The sequence below is a fragment of the Melospiza georgiana genome, chromosome 5, assembly GCF_028018845.1.
Source record: "Melospiza georgiana isolate bMelGeo1 chromosome 5, bMelGeo1.pri, whole genome shotgun sequence".
Taxonomy (NCBI): Eukaryota; Metazoa; Chordata; class Aves; order Passeriformes; family Passerellidae; genus Melospiza; species Melospiza georgiana.
In genome coordinates, this window is record NC_080434.1 from 1,601,588 (window position 1) to 1,627,221 (window position 25,634).

The 25,634-nt window shown below is 38.3% G+C and overlaps 1 protein-coding gene across 11 annotated transcripts in view; it reads left to right on the forward strand.

Moving 5' to 3' along the window:
• The first annotated feature begins 9,242 nt into the window (after positions 1-9,242).
• The window catches only part of PCM1 (pericentriolar material 1), a 40,309-nt gene continuing 23,917 nt past the window's right edge, over positions 9,243-25,634 (forward strand). For 8 of the 11 annotated variants that reach the window (XM_058023940.1, XM_058023949.1, XM_058023945.1 and 5 more), the window contains exons 1-12: positions 9,400-9,531; positions 13,148-13,266; positions 13,913-14,155; positions 15,288-15,560; positions 16,082-16,252; positions 19,916-20,093; positions 21,082-21,191; positions 21,614-21,830; positions 23,059-23,257; positions 23,548-23,724; positions 24,441-24,598; positions 24,811-25,025. In XM_058023940.1, the coding sequence (XP_057879923.1) occupies positions 13,171-13,266; positions 13,913-14,155; positions 15,288-15,560; positions 16,082-16,252; positions 19,916-20,093; positions 21,082-21,191; positions 21,614-21,830; positions 23,059-23,257; positions 23,548-23,724; positions 24,441-24,598; positions 24,811-25,025 (2,037 nt within the window). In that variant the 5' untranslated portion in view covers positions 9,400-9,531; positions 13,148-13,170. Of the gene's footprint in view, positions 9,262-9,399; positions 9,532-13,147; positions 13,267-13,912; positions 14,156-15,287; positions 15,561-16,081; positions 16,253-19,915; positions 20,094-21,081; positions 21,192-21,613; positions 21,831-23,058; positions 23,258-23,547; positions 23,725-24,440; positions 24,599-24,810; positions 25,026-25,634 lie in introns of those variants that run through there. The other 3 variants (XM_058023950.1, XM_058023951.1, XM_058023941.1) reach the window with 2 other exon arrangements.

Below are 25,634 nucleotides of genomic sequence, written 5' to 3' on the forward strand. Positions count from 1 at the left end.
ATTCCAGAGCCCTTCCCAAGCTGCGATTGTTTTTGCTATTAAATTCTGCAGAGTGGAGGCTTACATCTGCTATGAGTCACCGGGCTGGAATGCTGCTGAGAAGTTGCAGTTATCAAGACTAAATTGCAACATAAGGAGGAGATGATGGCAATTCTGTGCCTAACACAACACTTCTGAAACAAAAATAAACCAAAAATAACAAAGGATCATCTATTCCCTTTCGCTGTTGTGGTTCAAGGAATTGCTCTCTGTGTCATACTCAGCTTTGTACTCCAGTCCTTTTCATAGTCACAGACTAAATCTCTTAGGTTCCAGAGCTATTTAGAGAATGTAACAGACTCAATAGATTTAAGAAAAAAGCCAATAATCACTCAGACTAGAAGTTACACGTCCGAAGTGTAACAAAAAAAAGAAATATGCTAAATAAAACCTAACCAAAAGTAACAAAGTACAGATAAAGCCGAAGGGAACGAGAAAAAAGTACCAAAAAAAACTTGTCTGATATATTTTTTTAATCAAGGCACTGGGAAGCTTGTCTCAGTCACTTTGTCAGACAAAATCATTTTCTAGACCAGTTTTTCAGAGCCAGATGAATACATCAAAGAATGTTTTAAAATACAGTCTGAGTATTTGCCCTTCTTCTATGCTGGCTCTTCCCAAAGAATTCAATAAATGAGTATGCTTAAAGGAATGTGCTGGAAAAAAAAAGTCTTAAGGAAATACTGAATAGCAATAAAATGAGCTTTACATTCCACAATTTAATGCTGGAATGCCCTGGGTTGGAAGGGACCTTAAAGGTTACCTAGTTCCAAACCTCCTGCTGTGGGCAGGGACAGATTGCTCAAAGCCCCATTTAGCCTGGCCTCAAAAACTCCCACAGATGGGGCATCTACAATTTCTCTCTTCCACCATCCTCACAGTAAATAATTTCTTTTTAATATCTAATCAAAACCTATTCTCTCACATTTAAAGTCCTTCCCCCTTGTCCTGTCACTACATGCCCTTGTAAGTGGTCTCTCTCCACCCTTTTTCAGAATGACAGAATGTTCTTAGCTGGAAGGGACCCACATAGATCATCAAGTCCAGCTCTTAAGTGAATGGCCCATATGGGGAACAAACCTGCAACGTGGCTTTATGAGCACCCACCCTCAGTCCAGCTAAGCCAATCTCAGGGTCTTGCATTGCCCTTCATGTACCTCCTACTGAAGACTAATACTTGTTGCAAACTTCCTCAGAATAATTTCTGGTGCACTATTTGGAATCTGGTTGCCTGGCAGTATTTCTCTTTACTCTTACATTACACCTACTAATTAAATTCATATTATGAATTTCAAATCTTTATTAATTACTCATGAGGAAGCTACAGTAAGAATCATTCAAAAATTCAAAATCATTGAGCAAATAATTTTTACTGAGAATCTTACTATGACTAATGACTGTTTCAAAGAGGGACATACCTGTTCATAGTCTGACTCCTAACCAATAGTTACTCAGTGGGTGCGCTCTGAATTTGCAAAGTGGAAAAAAGACATGGCATTTTACAGTTGGATTTTTAAACAATAAATAAATAAAATTAAATTAAGAAAATAAAATAACAATTTATTGAGGGTTATAAGGAGATTGACCATCACTTGAGGGCTTTAAACAAAGACTAGATGGCTAAAATATATGACTATGGTTCAGTCAAACAAGAATTATATATAGTGTCAAGTCAGAGATTTGTGTTATTCAAGAAGTCTATATGCTACCTCTCATCAGAATGGTTTTGTAAAAATAAACATGCTAAATACAATATTTTCAAAGAATATACAAATGGATGTCATCTAAGCACAAAAGGAAGAAAGAAATGTCTTTTCAGAACTGTTGAATACATTCAGTACTGGAAACTGGCAAATGCTTGTGAGAGACTGGAGGAGATGGTTGGCTTGAAACACTTCAGGCTCCTGTGTGGGGAAAGGGGCAGATGGAGCCTTGCCCTGGCTCCACACCCCCATCCCTGGGGCCTGTACCCCAGCCCCCACGGGGGCTGCCAAGCCCTGGCACAGCCGAGGCCATGCTCCACACCCTGCCCCTGGAGCCCTAACCCAGCTCCTTGGTGTGGATGCTTCATCCCTACAAGTGTCCAAGAGCAGGCTGGTGTGGCTTTGAGCAGCCTGCTCTGGAGGAAGGTACTCCTGCCTATGGGAGAGAGGTTGGAAATAAATGATCTAGAAGGTCCCCTCCAAGTGAAATCATTTAATGAGTCCAAGATTGTAAAATCAGCAAATGAAAGACAATGTGTTCGTAATGTGATTCTTTATCATTCAGAGTCAAAAGGAATCGCAAGCATACAATAAGCTTTAATAATACAAGGAACCGTAGATTCTTCCCTTCTGAGTTGTTACATATATGTTAAAAGTGAGAAAAAAATATACCTTTATAGATTATGTGTATGATTTTTATTCAGGAAAGTTTTAAATCACCTTCAGCTGTCGTTGTAGAAATATGGAAGGGTCAAAGATTGTAGAACCACAACGTGGTAACTGTATTTGTCAAAATGGACTTTTATTCTATCTGTTATAAATTAATTTGTTTATGCGCTTCTCTGCATTGTTTTCATTTGTGTAATGCTAAGGGCAAAACAGAGAATATGTAATGTATTTAATTCTAGGATTGGCTGACACTGTGTATTTGAAAATGTGCACCTACACTGTACATCCACCATAAGGAAATGGTCTTTTACATATGCTAAACTGTTACAATAATAAATAGAAAATTTGAAATGGAATACAATAATTAGTTTCATAACTTAGATGCTAGGCATCTTTTCCTGAGGGGTAGAAGCGAGTAAACAAACAAACAAACAACCCCAAAACCTATCCTGACCAGCTCTTATCAAAATCATGATATCTGAGTAAACTTGGCTTTGTGGGTTTTTGTCTGCAAAACCAGGACATTATGAAATAGTAACGATGTGGGTACTCCCATACCAATCTTTTGTTTCTGAAGCAGAACAAATCTTAAATAAAAGACAAGTCAAACTCAGCTTTATGACTAAAAACCTCTGCAGGTTAATGTTTTTAAAGGCAGCCTTCTTTCCAAGAGTGTATTTTTTATAAAAAAAAAAAATTTTTTTTCACAATATTTTAAACTTTTTTGGTTTTTAGCATGTCGTCTTCAAAATGTTTGACAAAATCCTAATGAAAAGGAGTGGTAGAAATAGGTTGCACCAAAACACAGCAATCCATCTATAAAGTTATGAAGATTTTGTCATATTTATATATTCACCAAACATATTGCACATAGTGACTAGGGCCTATTACTGCAACCTGTATATGTGTTCTCTAAAGTATGTGATCTCTAGAAGTTACATAATCACATGATCAATTTGAAATATTACATCAATAAATGCAATTCCCTAATGAGACCAAGAGATAAGCAGAAAATAACTTCTTACCTATTCTGAAGAACAGAATAAAAGCACCTTATTTCTTGATGTATGGATAAAATGTACAAAAATAAATTCCAGTTTTAAAATAATTTACCTCATTTTTGTGCAGTGTTCTTAGAAATAGGTGCATAATTCAGTGATTTCATAATCTGTTATTGCATATATATAATACAGAAGTCAGCAACATATCCTTATCATGAACAATAAGACCAGTAAATTCAATATATTTAGACATTATTTTATCACACACCAAATATGGGAAAAATCCCCAATTCTTATTAGAAATATAAAATAAGCATCTCCTCCCATCTTTTTCAATAGGCAGTAGCAAAGACAGTGTAACTAGCATAGATACATAGGAACACCTCATGGAGTTGAAGACCTAGCAAACATCTAGGTCTGTACACATCTTTGCAGAACACAGAAAAAGCAGTGTACTCAGAGAAGGCCCAGAGCTATTCCAAAAAAAACCCCAAAAATCACAGCAAGTTTCATTGCTGGTGTTTGTCTTCTATTCATCACCCTCAAAATATTAACAAATACCAATTTAACTATGTTAAATGTTCCTGTGAGGAAATGTATCTGGCAAAGTGACCTGCTCAAGATCTTAGTGTGAGTGCCAAGAAAAGAACATGGCCCATAATCTTCTGCCTTATTTAGAAGAACAGCTTACATATCCTGCCTTCTCCTGCCTTCTTTACACAGGAAGCTTCCTGCTGGCCTCAGTTTTCCTTTTGCCCTCTTCAAAGACATCCTTCTCCTATATTCTACTTGTTGAAAAGTATGGAATGTCTTTGGAAAGCTGCACCAACTAATCCCTCTTCCTTGGTATTGATCAGTTTAGTTCTGTTGTCCATCTGTAATCAACAGTACAACTGGAATCACATAGCACCAAATCTCTACCACTAGAAAAAGAAAGGAACCAGGAGAGTAATTAAATTACTAATGTGACAGAAAGATTTAGATTAGAAAGCTATTTAAAACCTTTCAAAATTACTCTAGTTTAAATCCTTGCATATGTATTGGCATGTGTGAATATAGTCATTGGACATGGAAGGCCATCATACTTGGTTATTTCTATACTTGCAAAACCAGTAGCACAAAGGCAAGTGTGTATTTCAAGAGCATTATTGCCATAGGATAAAATGCAGAACATCATAAAATGAATCAACTCTGTGTAGCTACAGTGGAACTCCTTATAAAAGCTTTTCTTATTAGAAGTCAGCACAATGGATTATGAACAAAAGGCCACATAATTTTTAGGATTTTTTTTTCTTTTTGTGGATTGGATGTTCACTTGTAAACTGCTTAGTGGCTGTAAAATGTCCCACAACTTCAGCAGATTTCTTCCCATTTAAAGAAATATAAACACATATGAAAAAAATATTAGGTGGCTTCGAAGAATTCAGTGTAGCATTTATAGACTAACTATTTTAATGCTAGTAAGTCTTCAACATAAGTGAAGCCATACAGTGTAGGGAAAGCACTTATGAATATACAGGAGTGACTGATATCAGGCACATTGCAGATTGCCAGCTGCAAAGCAAAAAGAATAGGAAAAATCAACAACATTTCCTCTTAGAATTTGCAAATGAAAATTCTTGGTTCTGAGCATTTCTCTGTGTGTGGTAGGGTCATTTCTTTCATATTCTTCTTCTTTGAATCAAATCAGAGATAAAAATTTATGTGGTATTCTTAAGCTGTATCATAATTTTATCTTTTTCATGCTCACTTTTTAATTTACTTGTTTGTTCAGTGTAGCACACATTTATGTTACGACTCCAGAAATCGAAATAATGTGGAAGTAGCTAGGCAATGTCATTGTATAAAACAACCACCCAAGATATTGTGAATTAAAGGTTGTTCCTACTCACTTTTCTGAAGAACCTGCAGATACATCTGGTTAAGTCAAATATGTAATTTCAGAGCAACAGAAGTATTCTGTTTCTTCTTGGATTATCTTTGTTGGCCAAGGAATGAATTGATGACAATGGAGTACAAATAGGAAAAAAAAAGATGAGAGTATGTAATTAAGAGTACAATGTATCAAATATAATGTTGAATTAAACAACATAGACAGACATATGGATTAAATCCCATATTTGTATGGTGCTTGTAAAATTTTATTTAATTTCTAAAGAGTGAAATAATACTCATAACCTTGCCAACTTCTGTGCTATACAGACCTCTTTAAAATAGTTTTAAAAATAGATTTCAAAGGAGTCTGACTTCACAGAGGACAATGAGAAAAATATGGTCTTAGGGATTCTAGGCAGGGCAGCATTGGTGATCCCGGTGTGTGCTGGTTGTATTAAATAAGTGCATTTAATAAAACAAACATGGTTATGTCTTGTGGGTCCATCCATCACTTCATCCCTTGGTCTGGCTCCAGTCACTAATATTTTACTAGAATGTAATACCTGGAGTGCATACAACAGCAAATGTTACAGATTGGTGAGGTAATGGCAGTACCAAGAGGATTACCTTCTGCATCCTTAAGGGTGTGGAAAATGTTTACTATGGGGATCCTGTCCATTCTCCATCTGACATATTTCCTGGTCTCTGACTAAGTTAGCTAATAACTATCTTCCAATAATTCCTCTTTCCTTTATTGTTTCTGATGACTGTTTTGCTTGAGTGGATCATCAAAAATTTTGTCCTAGTTTGTTCACTAGTATTAAATTGGTGAATCCTGACAAGCCTAAAGCTTGCCTTTGTGGTCTTAAATTCTTGTGTCTCTTCCCTTACACCTGCTTAGATTGTTATCAGACCTCATAGGGAGAAGTGGACACTTCATCTGCCTAGATAAATCAACTTGAAACTCTTTGCCTTCAAAGATCTTTCCAATCTAAAGTTATGCAAACATAACAAAGAAAGAAAAATACATTTAGTATAGTAGCTTGGTAGTCAGGGTGTAACCATATTATGGCAGGCTGGTAATTTTTGGACAGTTTAAATTTTGCAGCAAAAACCTCTTTGTCATAATATCAGGGGGAAAATGGACAACTGCTGCTTGAATCAAATGCTCAATTAATTACTGTTTTAATTAATTACTGTTTTACTATATATCTGTTTTAGGGGGTTTCAAAATCTCTCTTCCCAGATGCTTCTCACATCTCCTCTGTCTCAATAAAACATTAATCCTTCACTTCTTCTTGCCTCCAGCCCTTACATGCCTGTATTTTGTTTGCTTTCCTTCACCTTAGAATGATAAAGTGAAATTAACAAGATACAGCCAAAAGTTGTGTAAGAAAAATATAATTATGTCTCTGACATGGCTTTCAATCCTAATTAAACTGGGCTTTCTCAAAGATAATCCATTCAGTTTCTGTGAGGATGCACTCATTAGCATGTTGCTGGGGGAAGTCCTTATAATAGAGATCTTTGTAGGGGGGGTTTAGTTGCTGTCTGTTTAGAGGCTCGTTAGCATTGATATAGGATTTCCCTCCTCCTCTCCCCCCCAAATATTTATTTTATTTAATTAAAAAGACATTCTTTAAGCCATATGAGTTTTGCCTCATAATCATTCCCAAAGCATGAGATGTTATTTCACAACAGTAGTGGAGAACCACCTACTGGAAATCATGCATCTTGCAGTGCAGTCCATGATTCCTTCGTGCCTGTTGTACCTTTTCAAATTCTCTGTCCCAAATGAAAAATGGCTCTGAGGAGCCATTTCTAAAATAAACAAACAAAAAGAAAAGAAAACACATAAACAAGCTTGCAGCCAATTCCAGAATAGGGGCAGAAAATAAGAAAAGAAAAATCATCCTCCAAATGACAAGCAGGAATCAGAGTAATGATGCTGTAACCTCATACTGTGCAAAGGAAAACACACAGTTATGACATATAAGGGACTACAATAAAATACTAAAATACTCCATTGTTACTGAAACATACTACAGTCAATTTGATTTTTTTCCCCTTAAAAAAGTATTACATTTTTTATGCAAGTTTGTTTGGTTGGGTTTTTTTTTCTGCAAGAAACAATAGGAATGAAGGAGCTGTGTTGCCTTCTTCCCTAGCTACCACAGAGCTGTATTTTAAGAACAAGGCACAGCGAAAAAAATAAATTGTAGCGAGTGTACTAAGGGCAGTATTTTCTCTTAAGTTCTGCCCCCACCTGCCATGCTGTGGGAGATTTGTCACTGAGACAATAGAAAGCATCTTGTCAACAGCAACACTGCCAATATTGTGATGACTATCCAGATATGATACCTCAGTTCAGAAAAATAGGACAGTAGTTAAAAGTATAATAAAAATGCCAATAAACTGACTTCTTTATTAGCTGTAGAATTGCAGTAGAGATTGATAATATATATTCATCACACAGAGAGCTTCCTTTAAACTGTTGTAGATTGTTTTCAAAGTAATTTCATTAGTGGCTATACAGTCAAGTAGTTTGCGATAGAAATGGGAGAAAGATTCTGCTCTAATAGGCAATCTTACACTCACCTCTTTCACTCACTCAGTATTATCCAGAACTTTGGTATGGGGGAATGTGCTGGAGATAACAAAATTACTTTTATTGAAACATCTTTATTTTGACTCTTTTCCAGTTATTTAGTTCCTTTTCTAGATTACAGACAGATTAATGGATCATTGAAAAGGATTCATGTATCTTTTTTTTCTTTAGCAAAATACATTACTATAAGTCCTAATATGGGAGAGATGAAGACTAACTTCTTTCCATGTTGCGCCAGTACTAGGCTTCTCTAACAGGATCAATTATGTAGCCTATGTGAATGCTAAATGCTTTTGCTTTAGAAACTCATTGTAATGGAAATGCTGAAAATGCTGGGGGTTTTGACAAGGAATCATCCCCCCTAAATGAAAGTCATATTTAAGATATAGCTTCACTGAAATAGAAATCCTGAGCGTGTTATCCAAGCCAAGTCCCCTGAAGGACTAAGTGCTTCCCTGTGAGGGGAAGGGGAGGGCCAGGCACTGACCTCTCCCCTGTGGTGACAGGGACAGGCCTGAAGCTGCATCAGGGCAGGTTTAGGTTGGATATTAGGAAAAGTGTTTAATCCAGAGGGTGGTTGGAACAGGCTCCCAGGGAAGTGGTCACAGCACCAAGCCTGACAGAGCTCAAGAAGCCTTTGGAAAACACTCTCGGACACAGGGTGTGACTCTTGGGGTGTCCTGTGCAGGGGAAGAGCTGGATCTTAGAGTCGCTTCCTACTCAGCATATTCTGTGATTCTCTTTAACTTCAGTTAAATATCAAGCACAGCGCACAGGCTTTTATGCACAACTATAGTTTTTTAAATGCCAAACCCTCTAGTTAAATTTTTCCCCCTCAAAGTAAAGTGTAAAATATAAAGAACCTGGATGCGTGAACTCCACCTATCTGCCACAAGTTAAGGAGCAAAACACACCATGGGTTGACAGCAACAGAGCAGTCGAAACTGCTCCAAACGAGGGCAAGACTGATCCTCGTCCACGCTTAGGATTTCGACATGATTTTACTTGTCTTCCAATCAGGCAAAAGCATTTATAGCATCGCCGTTTTCGTATTTTATTTTGTAAGAAAAACACGCTCAGCGATTCCCCGCCGACGCACAACAGCGCCGGACGCGCCCCAGTCCGGCCATGGGGCGGGGCCGTGCCCTGAGTGGAAAACTACCGCTCCCAGGAGGCACCGCCGCGGGTCCTGGGGCGCCGCGCCCCCCTCACAATGCACCTTGGGAGTTGGAGTTTCTTCGCCCACCGCTCTTCTCCCGACCGCCCCGGCGGTTGCGCGGGGGATCCTCGGGCGCTCCGCGGTGAGGGTCGGGCGGGGCGCGCGCAGTGCGGAAGGGCATGGGCGGGCGGAGGTTACCAGGTAACGGTGTCTGTCTGTCCGTCTGTGTCTGTATCCCTCCGCCTGGAACCGCCCCCCGCGCCCCCGGCGGAGTGGCGGCCAAGATGGCGGCGGTGGCTGAGGCAGGAGCGTCGTGAGCGCCTCCGCCAGCCCGGTCCCGCCGCGTCGGGCGAAGCGAGGCCGCGCCGCTCCTCCGCCGCCCGAAGGCGAAACGTTCGGCCGGGCAGCCCGGGCCCCGCGAGTGGCGGCCGGCGGTGGAGGAGGAGCCAGGCCGGGTGACCTCCCCTCCGGCGCGGGGTGAGCCGCCTTCTCCTGCCCCTGGCGCGGCGCGCTGCCCCTTCCCCGTCCCTTTCCCCTGCTGGCGGCGGGGCCGCGCTGGTGCGGTGGGGCAGGGCGGCGGCCCGCCGGGCTCGGGGCAGGCAGTGGGCTCGGAGGCAGGTGCGGGGCGGCGGGGAAACCGTGCGGGAGCGGCGGGCTGTGCGGGCCGCGCCCCTCGCACAGGGCAGGGCGCGTTATCCGCTCTCCAAGGAGACGCCGCCGCGTTCGCGGCAGCGGAGGCGCCTTGAGCAGAGCCCGCCTACCCACGCAGCCCGCGGCGCCCGGGCTTTGGCGCCGGGAAGGAGCGGGATCTCTGCCCGCCGCCCCCGGGCCGGGAGCGCCCGGCCCGCCTCAGGCAGTGAGCGGTGCGGCCGGCAGAGCCGCCGGGCCGTCGCTCGCTCCGGAGCCGGCCCCGCTGGCGGCGACGAGACCCGGCGGGCCTGCGCTCGGCGCCTGCCGTTGGCATCGCAGCGGGGCGGGACGGCGGAGCCCGCGGGCGCTGCGGAGGCCCCGGCGCTGGAAGCTGTGAGTGCCGGACACACCGCCCGTAGCCGGGCTGTGTGAGTGTGCGGCTCCTGTGAGCGCTGCGGCAGGAGGGGATTTGCTCTGCTGACTGCTCCTGTGCGATGATACTGTTCGGTTTGCTTTTAAGGAGTTAATGCCCAGTGAGGAGTGCACGTCTTAAAAAGCTAAACTTAAAAGGAAGTATTTGGCCCCATTTTCAGCCTTTATGCTGCTCTGATGGTTTTTTGTGACTTTCTGTTTTCCGTTTAATTTTTTTTGATTGTCAGAAGTTTCCTCTGCAGTATTAGGTGCTGTAGAGAGCTCCTGCATTCACATGAATGCTACGGGAAAAAATTCTCAGGAGCATCTTTACTGTAGAAAAAGCCTTTTGAAGTACATACCTTTGTATTGCTTGTGTGTTAAGTAGTATCTCTTCTGTGCAATATTCACCTTGCCGATACATGTGCAGAATATTTTGACTCTTGTCTTACGTGTTTTGCCTATAATTCTGCATGTTATCTGAGGTTATAATTTCTGTAGAAGGTATAGTTGAAAGTCGTATTTTTTTCTCAAGTCCCTGTTAAATGTTGTAAGGCAGTAGGCACATGCTCAAAAGGTTTTGTACAGATCCTATGACTTGCAAGTACCTGAAATTAGGAATTGGTTGCTGTAGGTAGATAGTGGGAAGATAGCAAAGTTTTTAGAAGAGGATTTTTTTGTAGAAATGGCTGGTAAAATGAAAACAAATTAAAATGTATATTGGTAAAATGTATATGTGGAGGTGGAATGAACAGCGTCATATGAAAGAAACAAAAACCTAGCTGAACCTCTCTGTGTTTTTCAACTGAGTTAAAGAGGTAATAGACCATCAGAGCTCTCTGATCTTAAACTTACTTGATTACAGTTCATTTGGAGGTGCCAAAGACTATAATAGGAATATTTAGATACTTTCTCTTTGGTACAGGGATGGTTCTGTTGGAACACTTTAAAATCCACTTGCTGGAAATAATGAAGATAATGTAGTTTTTGAGCCGTGTTTGTCAGGGCATGTTGATGTATGCTGGGTCTCCTTGCTTGAGAATCCTGTAATTCACAATATTCCAGAGTCCTGTAATTCACAATATTCCATCTGGGGCTGTGAAATTACTTCGGAGGAAATGGAGTCTCCTGCAGCAAAGACAGTTGAGAACAGGTTTTGTGAAAGTTTTAGAAGAAATAAATGTGAGTAGTTACTTGTGTTATGTAGAGATGAATACTGCCACTTCTTCTTAGAGTGGAAGATAGGGAAAAACTACTTTTGCTATGGTTTTAGTAGAATTATATAACGTGATGATGAGGAAACAGCTTAGAGAATTGGACTGTAAACCCAGATGGCCTCTAATCTTCCTCATAATGCTCAGTGACATAGGTCAGGATACAGTGTCTGTTGAAATGTTGGCTCTTACACATCTGCAAAGCTGAGCAGTTTGTCTGTAACTGGAGATAGTTCATTAAAATTATGGCTGCTTCTGAGCTGATAACTGTGCATTTGCTTTGGATGCTTGTAAGTTTTGGCATGAGCTTCCCTGTGAACTTTTCTAGGATGTACCCTCTGGTTGCGTGGCCTAGTGAGCACCTCTGTTGGGATGAAGAAGGGAGTGTGAGTCCTTGTGCAGGGACAGGAGGGCAGAGGCCCCTGCACCTGTTCTGTGTGTGTTGTGGTTGAGAGATGCAGAAGAGGAATGACTCCAAGCTGTTCCCATGACCTAGGCTGGCATGCTGCCCGGTGGAGATGTGGTTATGGTGTGAGGAGCATGCCTGCTAGATCCCATTTCCTTTGTGATTTTGTAATTGGCTGTGTTTGCATGGGAATACTGCCTGCTGAGTGTGCCTCTGGAGAGGGCTGTACTCTGTAAGTTTGATTGAATCCTATACCTAAGCAAGATAGGTGTACTAGGACAGCTTTTAAATTTAGTTCAAGATTTCTGTTTTCCTTTCTGGAACTGATATTAAAAAAAACAACAAACTTCTTAAATACTTTGTATTCTTTAGTTTTGGGTGATTTCTTCACCCACACTCTGTGAAAATTAGTAGATAGTTGCAGTAAAATGTTGAGAAAGTGGTTCCTATCAACTTCTATATTTATATTTTTTCAGTTAAGCTTAGGGTTATGTCCTGACATAGTGGTGGAAACGAGCTGGAAAAAGTAAATCTCTGCAAGACTGCTTTTCTTCTGCATCTGTTACAGTTCTTAGTTAAATTTTGTACATTTCTGCAGTGCAATTGTGCCAGCAGCACTTAGCAAATATAGTTAGTTACATATTCTTCACCTTTTGGAACAGACTAATCTAATTGTACTCTCATAAAGGAATACTTTTCTGATCTTTCATCTTTAACAATTTTTTTTAGTTCTAATGTCAAAACAAGAAGTGAAAATGAAAGCTTCAAACATTTAAGTTACTTTATATTGCACAGAGTGACCCTGATGGAGAGCAGCGAAGCTCTATGAAACTCATGGTTTTGTTTGGTTTTGGTAGAATCTGTAATGTTAGTGGCAGGTCATTCACTGCCTACATAGCTTAATGTGTGGGAATGAAAGTAAAAATCCTTTTACTGACGTCTGTCTTCCATGTATTTTTGCAGGTGTGTCATTCAGTACTCTGTTTTCAGTATCTCAGTATTAAAATGGATGTGGAAGTTTGACATTGTTGGTCTCCAGAGTCACTTACTATATCAAACAGACATTGCCCTGGGCCTGGAAGTGTAGGCTGTATGAATTACAAAGCAGCCTTTCTGAGCACTGTACAGTTTGTGTTAAAGTAAGGACAATTGAAACCCTCAGAAAACCCCCAAATCTTTCTTTCATGGATCAGAGGTTAAAAAGCCCTGAATTTACAACTACTATTCCTTTGTTTTTTTAATGCCAGTTTCTGTGTTCTTCTTATTGATACATTTCTAGTAACAGAGCGTAGTAATGGGGAGTTTAGTTTCCTAAACAGCTTTTTGTTTTTATCATATAATGAATATGTAGTTGTCTTCTCACATCATGAATCATGAAAATTTTCTATGTAAAGTGATTTTAATACAGCACATTTCTTTCAACTCCTTATAGATTGCTTTTACTGATCACTTGTCATGGCAGCAGGAGGTGGTCCCTTTGAAGAAGGCATGAATGACCAGGGCTTGCCCAGCTGGAGCAGCGAGAGCCTTGACGACCGGCTGAACAACACGGTAAAATTCTTCTTTTCTTTTTGTTGCCATTTGGTGCTGGACATTAGAATTACCAGCTAGATTCTCTTAGTGGCAGGTAACGATGCAAACCCCTAAGCCTCATCGTGCATGGCTTTGCATCCAGTGCAGCTTTACCTGGAAAACCTGAGGTACATGTAAGGAAGCAGTGGGTATAATTCAGAGATTGTGAGGTCTAAGGGGTGTTTGTGGCAAGCGTTTGGGGTAAATAAAGTAGCTGGACACAAAGGCATTGTAGGTGACAGGAAAGTGAAAGCTATTTAAAGTAGCTTTCACTAAGCGTTTAAAATGTTCTGAACTCCTGAAAGTTCAAAACTCCCAGCAAAGAAGAAAAATACAACTTGAGCTTCATTTGAAGTTAATTTAATGCATTTAGGATGAAATGGATTTAAAATTTCCTGATAAGCTATTTTTAATTATGCAGTGGAGAAAATTTTATTTTGTAAAGTGACGTTTGCTCTAGAAAACTTAGTGCTTACTATTTGGCTTGCTATTTTTACTTCTTTGTAATGTGACTTGCTATTTTTACTTCTAAAATGGAAGTAAACTCTATCACAGAATGCAAACATTTGCTTTTTGTCTGGGTGGATAACAAGTACTATTTTTTGTCTCTCTCCTACCCCTTAAGGACTGGGGAGGTCAACAGAAGAAAGCAAACAGATCTTCAGAGAAAAACAAGAAAAAGCTTAGTGGGGAAGGTGAAACAAGACTTACTAATGACATATCTCCAGAATCTTCCCCTGGAATGGAGCGACGGAAGACCAGAACTCACAGCTTTCCTCATGCTCGATACATGACTCAGATGTCTGTTCCAGAGCAGGCTGAACTAGAAAGGCTTAAACAAAGAATAAACTTCAGTGATCTGGATCAGGTTTGTGTGAATACTGGCTCCCACTAAAATGTGACTCCAAAATGTATTCAGTTATTGCTTAATAAAGTGACAGATGAGTACAGAATCCTTTCATAAGTGATCAAGGTAAAAAAACCCCAAACCTATAGGCACCATGACAACCAAATCAAAATTTTGGTTTTGAACTTCAGGAAATACGAGAAAGTTCAGGACTATGGCTTTCCTCTGTTTGTGTGATAGCTGTCTTCACTTTCTTGCTCTCAGCCATTATAAAATTCATGTGTCCTCAGAGCAGTATTTCTTACTCATCATATTTGTATGCTACCTGAAAATAGCTGTTACTTTATTTTGAAAATCTGTTCTCAAACTGCCAGTTTGTGATCCTGAACATTGTTACCCTTGTGGATTAAGCAGAGGAGTATCATTAAAAACTGCTCCTCAGTAGAACAGAGAATTTTATGGCACAAATTCTTGAACCAAAACTACTTTTTTGGAAATACAGCACATTCATCCTTCCCTTTTCCAAAGCTAAGGAAGAATATGAGGGATTGAGTCTTTTGGAACAAGGCATAAATTTGTGCTAACAATTTCAGAACCGAGGCTAGTTCATCATTACCAAAGGTTGTTGGTAACTTCTTTGGTTATAATGGTTCTTTCCAGTGTGATTTATTGTGCTCATTTACAGTTTAAAGGCTGGACAAAGCTTCCTGCTCAAATGTATGTTATGGCAACATGTTGCTGTTCACAAGGTTTAAAGAAAAGCTGAAGTTTTGAGGTATTATGTTCTGCACAGGAATATGTTACTCTTTTATTACTATTCTTTTCTCAAATGTACCTGGAGAAGTGGACTGCCTTTTGCTGCAGTAAAGATCGAGTTCACAGCAAAAATGAGGAACTAAATGCTGAGAAACTAAAAAATGTTTTTTGTTCTCATTCTTCTGGGAGGATGGATTTGCTTTCTGAAGACTTTATGACAAAAAATTATTGGCACTGTCTTCAGCTAACTTTTGGCCAGTTGGTGACTGATTAGGTAACTTTAAAATCAGTCAAATAATACTGTAGGAATAGTAATACAAGCAGGGAAACGAAGCAGTGTTGAGAACATATTGGATGAAAAAATAAAGCATTTTTTCTTACTTTTGTTTGTATATAGAGAAGCATTGGAAGTGATTCGCAAGGCAGGGCAACAGCTGCTAATAACAAACGTCAACTTAACGAGAACAAGAAACCATTCAACTTCCTGTCACTACAGATTAACACTAACAAAAGCAAAGATCCTGCCTCAGGTTCCCAAAAAAAGGAAGGTGGGCTACCAGCGCAATGTAAAGAGTTGTTTGGAGCTGCTCTAAGCAAGGATTTCTTGCAAAATTGTCAAGCATCTGCTCAAGAAGATGGAAGGGGAGAGCAAACGATGGATAGTAGCCAGGTATTTACACAGCCTATAAAGTCTACAAAATATTGACTCTTAATCTTCAGTGCTGCTTTCTAAACTTCTTCAAAGTATAAATTCTTATTGGAAATATTTAACTTCTACTCTTCTAAAACGTGAAGAAAACATGAAACCAGACTTGATAATCTACTGTTCTTTAGAAATCTGCTTGTTGGTAACAGAAGTAATAATAATTTTCGTTTCAGAGGTTGGTTCCCTTTTATGTGGCTCCAGAAAGTGCTCTCACAGTTGACTGTTTTCCTATATTGATGAGCTCAGTTGTGTTCTAGCCTGTGTTGACCAGAAGCCCTGTGCTTCAGCCTTGTGACTTCCCGCATGCATAAATCTGTCCTGTAAAGGCTGTTGACTTTTAACCACTTGTGGAAGAGCGCTCAGAGGAGTGAAAGTACTAACCTGTCTCCCTTTCATTACTCCTTTGCTGTTGCTATCACTGTCTTGTGCATTGAATACATTGCAGTTGTAGCTGAATGCATTCAGTAACTTCAGTGTCTTTGCAGATTGTGAGCAGACTAGTTCAGATTCGCGACTATATTGCTAAGGCCAGCTCCATGCGGGATGATCTTGTAGAGAAAAATGAGAGATCGGCCAATGTTGAGCGTTTATCGCACCTTATAGATGACCTTAAAGAGCAGGAGAAATCCTATCTGAAATTTTTGCAAAAGATGCTTGTAAGTTTGAGAACATAATATGTTTGTTTCTGCACTGTAAGCTTTTTTTAGGAGTTGACCGTTTATGTTTTGATGGTGCTACTGAGGGTGTTGATTTTGGTATGTAGTACCTTCCATAATTCATTTTTGCTGCCCCCTTATATAGCTTTTGATTTGTGCCAATGAAATATTTCAGGCTAGAGAAAATGAGGAGGATGATGTTCGGACTATAGATTCAGCTGTGGGATCTGGTTCTGTAGGTGAGAGCACATCGCTAAACATTGATGTGCAGTCTGAGGCTTCAGATACCACGGTAAGCTGCCTTTTAGCAATTAAGGTAGAAATTAGGGCTTTATTTTGGTTTTTTCATGGGTCTTATGATAGTGTCATAATCTGCAGTTCAATTTAAAAATAGTAAATCTCCAAGCACTCCATTCAGGAGGTGTCTATGCATGTGTGGATTTATTTTTTTAATATGAGAAAAAAGGAATGATTCTGTCACAACAGCAATCTGAAGAATCTTTCAAATCTTTATTCTTTCCTCAAAGTACGATGAAGAGTTGAACGTGTACTTTGGCAGAGAACTCACTTGTTGTAGGAGAAATACCTTTATATACAATTTTTCATCTCTAGGTTTGTTTCTTTTAGTGGGGAAAGTTTGGGTATTGGGTATGGGGGGATTTAGAAATGTATCATTAATGGGCCATTGTCCAAGCATTTATCTGGTGACAAGATAGAAGTATTGACCTAACACAGAAGTTTCTCTCATTTTTTGGGAAGATAGGCACCTCCTCAGAAAATGTGTTCTGAATTTAGTGCTGAGATAAACAGTCCAATCTTCCTTTCTATTTATAAAAGCTTTTTTTTTAACGTGGTAAATATATCTTATAGTAGATACAAGGGCATTTTAATAGCTTAAGTTTTATGTCTTCAATTCTATTGCACTGAGGAAAAGTACCAGAGAGCAAGTACTCTTTTTGCCAGTTAGCACACTGAATCTCCTATGGATAAGGAGAATTTACTTGCTTGGAAATAAAACAGTTAAAACATTAAGAAGCTTTTGTAATTATTTTTAGCTTTATAAGAACCCTTTCTATGTCTGTAAGGAAATTTAATGATAGACATGGAAGATGCACTTTTAACTTTAAAAAAATTAAATTTGGAAAATGCAGAAAAAGACAGGTATTTTTTTAAAGAAGTGTCCATGTAAACTTGCAGTTGTCTCAATATTTGCAAAATTTTCGCTGATTTTTTTGTTTGGCTCTTAATTTTGCATCTAAGCTCTCTTTACATGCAGCTTGAATGTTTTACATGCAGAGTGCATACTTCTGGTCGTATAATGTTGATTGCTGTATGGAGCTTTATTGTTGTGCAAATTCTGAGAATGACTAAAATTGTCTTCACTCTTTAGTAGATGTTATTAGATAGTAGTTTTCATTATTTGACAAGATAAAGTGGGTAGGTTTGTAACTTAAAAATGTATGCTAAGTTGGAGTGCATTATCAAATTCTAACATCCTAAACTGTTCAATATAGGAGGTATCTTTTAGTTTGAGTTGTCGGCCCCGCATTGAGGACAAACTAGGGAATTCAACTGCACGAGAACAGGTTACAGACATTGATGTTACACCAAGCCCTAAAGGGAAAAGACAGAGAGCTGCTCTGAATGGCAGGGAAATCTGGCCTTGTGGGATTAATAGCCAGGATCATGGATTGCTTTCAAAGGTACACTTCAAAATGTTACTTTAGCCTCAAATAGGATTTATACAGGCTAGTCTTCCCCATCCCCCCACCTCCCTTATTAATTGCTTCAAATGTACTTGTTACTTACAGTGAATGTTCCCACTGGATTGCTTATCTGTATCCAGCTGTCTTTTCATTGATTGGTCTTCTTGGCCTCAAATATTTTTGCTTTGAACAGAAATGTTTCACAGTTTTTTCTTCTGAATTGTTAGCATTGAAAGTTAGAATTTATGTAACTCCGTACAGCAGGTTTTATGATTTTATGTAGATCATCCTTCTAAGTTTTGTTGTTCCCTTCTTGGGAAAACATATTGAAAATGTGACTTTCAGACACTTGTCATGGTTACACCAATAGTCTGCCAATGCACATTTAAACTAATACCAAATACAGAAGACGAATTAGAAATTAATAGCCTTAACTTGTTCCACAAGTGTTTTTCTGTAGCTGTTGATACCAGTATTTAGTTGGAAGGAGGAAAACTACTTTCAAGATGTCTTGAAAACTTTCTAAAGCATCTTTTTTTACCCATTATGAGCTTGTTTATGTTGTTGTCCTTCCTGTAATTTAATTTTAAAAAAAATCTTTATTAATTTTTTTCCCCAAAAATAAAAGACTTAAATGTTTTGTCAAGCTTACTAGTCTAAATGTAGAACTAAGTTGGAAAATCTTGTTAAAAGCAGTTTTCATGAACTCAAGCAAATCTGGTACTGTAGATAAAGCCTGGAATAGGTGAGTGAGGCTGAGTGTATACCCTTGTTCCCTTTCTTCCCCTTGTTCCTTCCTGTGCTGATTTCAGTGTGTGATCTGTTTGGACTCTACTCTGCTGTTTATATGAAAGGTGAGGGTTAAACAGCAATCATCAGTGTTAGTTGCACTGCATCTTTTACTGACACTTTGAGGAGTTTAGAATTTTGGATGTTTTCTGCTTTCTCTGCAGGAAAGTTGAGCATTCCTTACTACCCAGAACTGGTTAATAAAGTGCCTGCTTCTAATCTGACATTTGATGCGGAATATTTGGACTGAATTTTCTACTTTAGAAACTTAATACTCTATGGATAGAAGATTATGCTTTCAGTTTAGTGGTGTTCTTTGTAGATGCTTGTTATTTTTCATTATTTCATGTGCAAAGTGCCATAATGCAACTTCAGAGAGGATCAGGATATTAACTAATGTCTCATTAAAATACTTAATTTGAGTAAAAGTTTTGATGCAAATCTCCAGGTCCTAATTAGCATTGGATGAGGAAAATGTCTGAGTTTTAATATATTTTAACTGCTCAGCATGTTTTCATTCTTTCACAACTATTTCAAAATATTGTTTGAAAACAATGTAGACAGAGTTCTATGCCTGTTTTTGTTATGAAATTGATTTACCCAAATCTGATGTTTTTTAGTATCAATGCCATAAATATAGCACACAGAACTAAACACATTATACGTTAGAAATGAGATAGTGCCCAAAACGTTATTCTGAAAATTTTAGAGATTTTAGGCCAGTAAACCAATTGATACCTTGTGTTTTTTATAGCTCCATGATGCAATGCCTTACCTTGCTTACCTTCAGCAGTCTTAAGGTTAATACCCTCTGTTATGATTTAAAAGACAGAGGCAGGCTTTGGTTAGTCTTTGGGTCACATTAGGGCAGCTGACTGGCTTTGTAAAGAAAAAGAAAACTTAAACCTCTGGAGCTATAAGCACCTTTTGGTGGTACAGGTTTCTTCCTGTTGGATGTCTGAGGTTTTTTTTTTTAAATAAAGAACTATCAGAAAGATGGAGGTGTTTCATTTTGACTTTTTTCCATTAACCTGTTAATTTATATACTGTTAATTTATATATAAGGCTGTTAATTTATATACAGATTGTTCTTGCTTTGGCACTTCTTTTACTGGTTCTCAACAGATAAATGATTGTAGTTATGGTTATGTTGCTCCATCTCTTGCAGGCCAGAGATCCTCAACAGGAAGCTAAAGAAGAGTTAGAGAACTTGAAGAAACAGCATGATTTATTGAAAAGGATGCTACAACAGCAGGAGGAATTAAAGGCTCTTCAAGGAAGACAGGCAGCTCTTCTTGCTTTGCAGCATAAAGCAGAACAAGCCATTGCTGTCCTGGATGATTCTGGTATGTGGAATGATGGTGTCTCTTAGAGCGTGTTAGCATGCTGACTGAATGATTAAAGCTGGAATTGTGAAATACACATTAAAAAGACTTTTTTATTTCAAAGCCTCTGTTTCTGAAGAGTTGACAATGTAACATTATAAAATGGCGTGTTATTTAAAAACCCAGCACTGATTACTGTGGCTTACCTGTAAAATCCTAAAATGAGTTTTTCTCCTAAGAATTGGTCTACTCAATGATAAGATTCAAATTCAACTTAAGGCAAAATAAATGTTTTTGAAATTTGGAAACAGTGAGACTTTACTAAGTGTGTAATGAAGTCATAATCCCTGGGGAAAAGAAGTAATATTTGTGTTTGACTTTCTTATGAGGCGTTGCTTTGTATTTGGGGGGAAAATAGAAAGAATCATTTGGGTCTTTCAACTGCCACTTGCATATTTAGTATTGTTTGAATATGAACTTTGAGGCAAAGGCAAAAAGCTTTTTTTTAAATTTATTTTTCTCATAAAGCTTCTTGAAGAACCTTCCAAGAAGCTTCCAAGACACCATTTGCAGCTGTAAATATTGCAACTTACGCCAATATGAAAGCTTGGTGTACTGTTCATTTATTATTTTGAGAAAGTGAAATTACCTGCACTGTTGTTAGTTTAGCTATATTAAATAATTGCAGTTTTATTTCTAATAAGTTCTATCAGCCTTGGACTAATGGGTTGTTGTCATTTTGCTCTGACCTTTTTAGCAAAACACAGAGCAAAGCTGAAGTCGTTTTGTATGGTCCCCTACAAAGCAGCTCTGAGTTGTCTTGTTAGTATTTTTGTAGCATAAGTCATCTTTCAAGAATAAAGCTGGTGGAAAGGACACAAAATCAAAAATACATGCTGTATTTTTAGAGGGTCAGTATGTTGATCTCGCTAAACCACACATTTTTATTTAAATAGCCTTTATTTCTGTGGAAAAATATTTATATTTTCCCCTTTTTCTGTATGCCCAGTTGTAACAGAAACTACAGGTAGTGTTTCAGGAGTGAGTCTTACATCAGAACTGAATGAAGAATTGAATGACTTAATTCAACGCTTTCACAACCAACTTCATGATTCTCAGGTTAGTCCTGAGATTTTACTGTATAGATTTTGCCATTATCAGTTTTTATTCTATTTAACAGTGCAGTTCAATGTTTGTCTTGCTCATCTGTGTGAATTTGCTACTGAAGTTACCAGAGTTCCCCCCAAACTTGAAAACTCAGCAAACTTGAAAATTCCTAATGGTTTGCATCTATGCTTTGTCTCGTGGGTTTCCATTAAAGTCTAGAGAAGTAGTTTCTTTATTGCAATTTAATTATTAACTCGGTATATTATTGGGATGGCATTAGAATGTTTTCAGTATATTTCCCTTTATAATATTCTTTGTTTTGGTGTTGATTCTGGTGTTGTGAATAGAAGGTCCATGAGAAAGCTTTTTGTTTCTTAGAGTTTATTGACCTTTTTTGTGTTGTACTCTGAATATAATGGAATTACTCTTTTTAGACACAGTCTGTGCCTGACAATAGAAGGCAAGCAGAAAGCCTTTCACTTACCAGAGAGATTTCACAAAGCAGAAACTCTTCAATGTCTGAACACCAGTCAGATGAGAAGGCACAGCTTTTTAACAAGATGCGAATGTTGCAGGGTAAAAAGCAAAAGATGGACAAACTCCTAGGAGAACTTCATACACTTCGTGACCAACATCTAAACAACTCTTCCTGTAAGTCATTATAGGCAGAACTGTATTTTTTTCATGAATACCATGTTTTAAATGTGCATGTTTTGTAATGTGTTTGAGATTGCAGTTGGTCAGTGAAATGCTGGTGATAAAAACTGTGCTAGGGCACTATTATAAATGGTTTTTAATGGTGTATAAGTTTCTGTCTTAACAAAAAACTCTACAAGTAATGCTGGTAGTGTCTTAGCACTTAATGATGATGACTCTGTTAGCAATTTCGTTTATAACACTGAAGTTGACTAATGTGAGGATGTGATGTTTTTGTGTGACACTTCTGGCTTGTGAAAAAAAGAGCCACATGAACTTGAGCTTTGTGTTTTTATCACAGTATGTTTGCATTTGTGTACTTAGCACTTCATGTGCTGGTAGCTTTATGGCAATATGGCTGTGCTCTCTGTCAAAAGGCTTTCATGTACTCTCATGGCAGGGGCTGCAATCACAGACCATTCTAGAGGGCCTTACCTGTCTGACTGGAGTAGAGCTTTGGCTTTTTCTTTTAATGGCTTTGTGCTCTGCTTATTCATGCAGACCTGTGCACTTGCTGCTCTTGCTCTCTGTTTCTAACAATGCATTTGTACTGGTGACATTTGTCCTGTGGCTGAAAACCTCTGAGGGGTGATCACAGCATATTCTGGTTAGCATTGAGAAATGAGGCCTTGAAGCATGCACTTGGAGAAGGACATGCTGATTTAATAGTTATGTTACTGTAGCCCAATTTTTCTGTATGTATTTAGTGCATATAATATGAACATATTTGGATATGATTTCATGTAGCCAGAAGAAGCAAACATCCAGTTTGTTGTACAGCAAATGGACAAAAGAACTTAGCAGAGGTGAAAAATTTGCTAGGATTTTTCTTTTGATCAAATTTCTAAAATGTTAAATTTTTGTTAAAAAGCAGTGTAGCCCTAAGTAAACCCTTGAAAAATTTCTATGGGCAGATTCACAGCATGAAAGTTTCTACTTCTGACATTTGATCAAGCTAAAAGGGAATAACTGAAATCTTGTTTACACAAGCTACCTTATTACTCAGTGCCTATTGACGTGTGCAATGAAACTTAAGAAAAAAAGGTTTTGTTTTGCTGAGGAAAGAAGTTATTAACTGCTGTTTTGTTTATTGATAATATTTTCTGTTGTTATTTTAATATAATTCAGTTAAGCAGATTCCTTATTATGAATTGTTCACATAAGCTGTATTTCTTTTCTGTAGTTTTTCCTGCTTCAGGTTCTCCTCAAAGGAGTGTTGATCAAAGAAGTACAACTTCAGCTGCTTCTGGTCCTGTAGGCATAGTAACTGTTGTCAATGGTGAACCAAATAGTCTGGCATCTGCTCCCTATCCTCCTGATTCCCTGGTTTCTCAAAATGAGAGTGAAGAGGACGAAAATCTAAATCCAACAGAAAAGCTTCAGTAAAAGTTCTTTAATTTTTTTTCAGTGTTGCTTTAGTAGTTTGGAGTATTACTTTTTTAATAAGTTTTGTGTTGAGTAACTCTTTCCATTTTTTCCATTTTTTGATCTACCTAATTTAGTATTACAGATTACTTAGTAAACAGTTAACTGAATTCAGAGCTTCAAGTGTAAAGTTCTTGAAAACTGACAGTAACTTCTAAGAACTTTAGAGTATATATATTCTTTTTACTCTACATTGATTAGCATAATACAGCCAAACAGATTAAATACTCTTTGTTTTCCTCCTCAGGAAGCTAAATGAGGTTCGTAAGAGACTGAATGAGTTACGTGAGTTAGTTCACTACTATGAGCAGACATCTGATATGATGACAGATGCTGTGAATGAAAACACTAAGGAGGAGGAAGAAACAGAAGAATCAGAAAGTGATTCTGAACATGAGCATCCACAGCCTGTTACAAATATTAGGTTGTATTTTTTGTTATCCAAAGTCTTTGTAGCTGAGTTGTTGCTTCGGGAAACCTGCAATACTTTGAGTCACCAGAAGTAACTTAAATCTGTGCTTATTACATTAACAAAAGTACAGATTTTTTTAATTCGAGGTGACTGTTACACAGATCTTTAATAATTATCTAATCCTTGGTGTCTTATTTATTTAGATTAGCATGAACATTTAGAAAATCACTATAAGACTTCAAAATTCTGAAATTCCTTTGGGTTTAAGTACTGAATTATGTGTATGGAATTTCACTAGAAGATTACAGTCTTAGATCAGAGAATTGGAGGAAAAAACCCTTCAGTTTACCTGTGTGCATTGAGGATCTTCACCTGGTAGAAATGAACAATCACTCAGCTATGCATCATACAAAGCTTTTATAATGTAGACATATACCTCTAAGACCTAATGTATTGTTGCAGATATAGCAGGGGATAATTTCAAGCTGCTTTGATTACTTTTTTTTAAACAATCTGTTGGAGAGATGAATATGGAAAACCTCCCAGTGTCTGGATGGATTTTATATGGGGTTGGAGTTTGTTTGTTCATTTGGGGGTTTTGTTGGGTTTTTTTAGGAGGAGTGGTCAGAACACCTGTTTATAAAAAAGATAGGTAGAAAAAGACTGAAGGAAAATTGTATCTATACCAGTTTTTAAAAAGTTAACATGAGTAATTTATTTCACCCTAGAAACCCTCAAGGAATCAGTAGTTGGAGTGAAATAAATAGCAACTCAAATGTACAGTGTGGAACTAATAACAGAGATGGAAGACATCTTAATACAGACTGTGAAATAAACAACAGATCTGCTGCTAATATAAGGACTCTAAAAATGTCTTCTGCTTTAGGTATGTTCTAAAATCTTCCAATAATTTTACTTCTTAGTGCAAATAACTCTGATAGCTGCACAGCATTTGGGATACCCTTGTTTGATGAGCAGAGCATTCAAGAGCCTTATCATTAAGCTAATATTTTTCTAATATCCAGTAATTACAGTGGACTTCAGAAGTTCAGTAATGTGTCTTTGGTATTGTTTTGTTTCCTCCTCTCCCTATTCCAGACTGTCATAATAGGGAGAATGATAAACACCTCGATCTACCCCAAGGTGAAGATGATGAAGTGGAGGAAGATCGAGTTAGTGAAGATTCCATGTCTAGTCACAGAAGCAGCCTGGGTGATGTGGCTGGAGATGCTGAGTTTGAGCAGAAGATCAATAGACTTATAGCTGCAAAACAGAAGCTTAGACAGTTACAAAACCTTGCTGCTATGGTGCAGGTATGTTATAAATATAAACTTGTGCACAAAAATTTAGCATTCATTGTTTCGTGTTATCTGTACCTTCTGATAGGGAAAAACTGCTGAATGGAACATTTAAAATGCTTATTTGTAGTCTAGGGAAAAAGAGATACAGTTGGATTTTTCTGATTTCAAAGGTGCCACTTCTGAGGTTCAATTCAGGGATTTTCTTGGAGGATGCCAGCCTAAGAAACAGTGGTCTTTAACTTTAGCACTGGATTACGAAATACAAACCAAGAAGTAGATCAGTATTGTTTTTTTAAATATTAGACATTTTTAAGATTATACAGAACATTCAACATGTTTACGTTTTTGAGCCCTAGATTTTATTACATTGTTCAATCAATGAGGAACATTTTTCATTAAAATATTTGGATGTTGCAATATGTTTGACTTGCAGTGTTCTGGTTTGGAGGCAGTGGTTTTATTTATTTTAAGAATTTTGAGGGCAAGCTATAAGTTGGGAGTGTTTTTAACTTAGAATATCTCATGCTTATCTAGTGATGTTAGCAGCACAATGTCATGGATCTAATGTCCCTTCAGAATGCACACATTTGATCACCATCTGCTGTAATGTGTGCATACTGA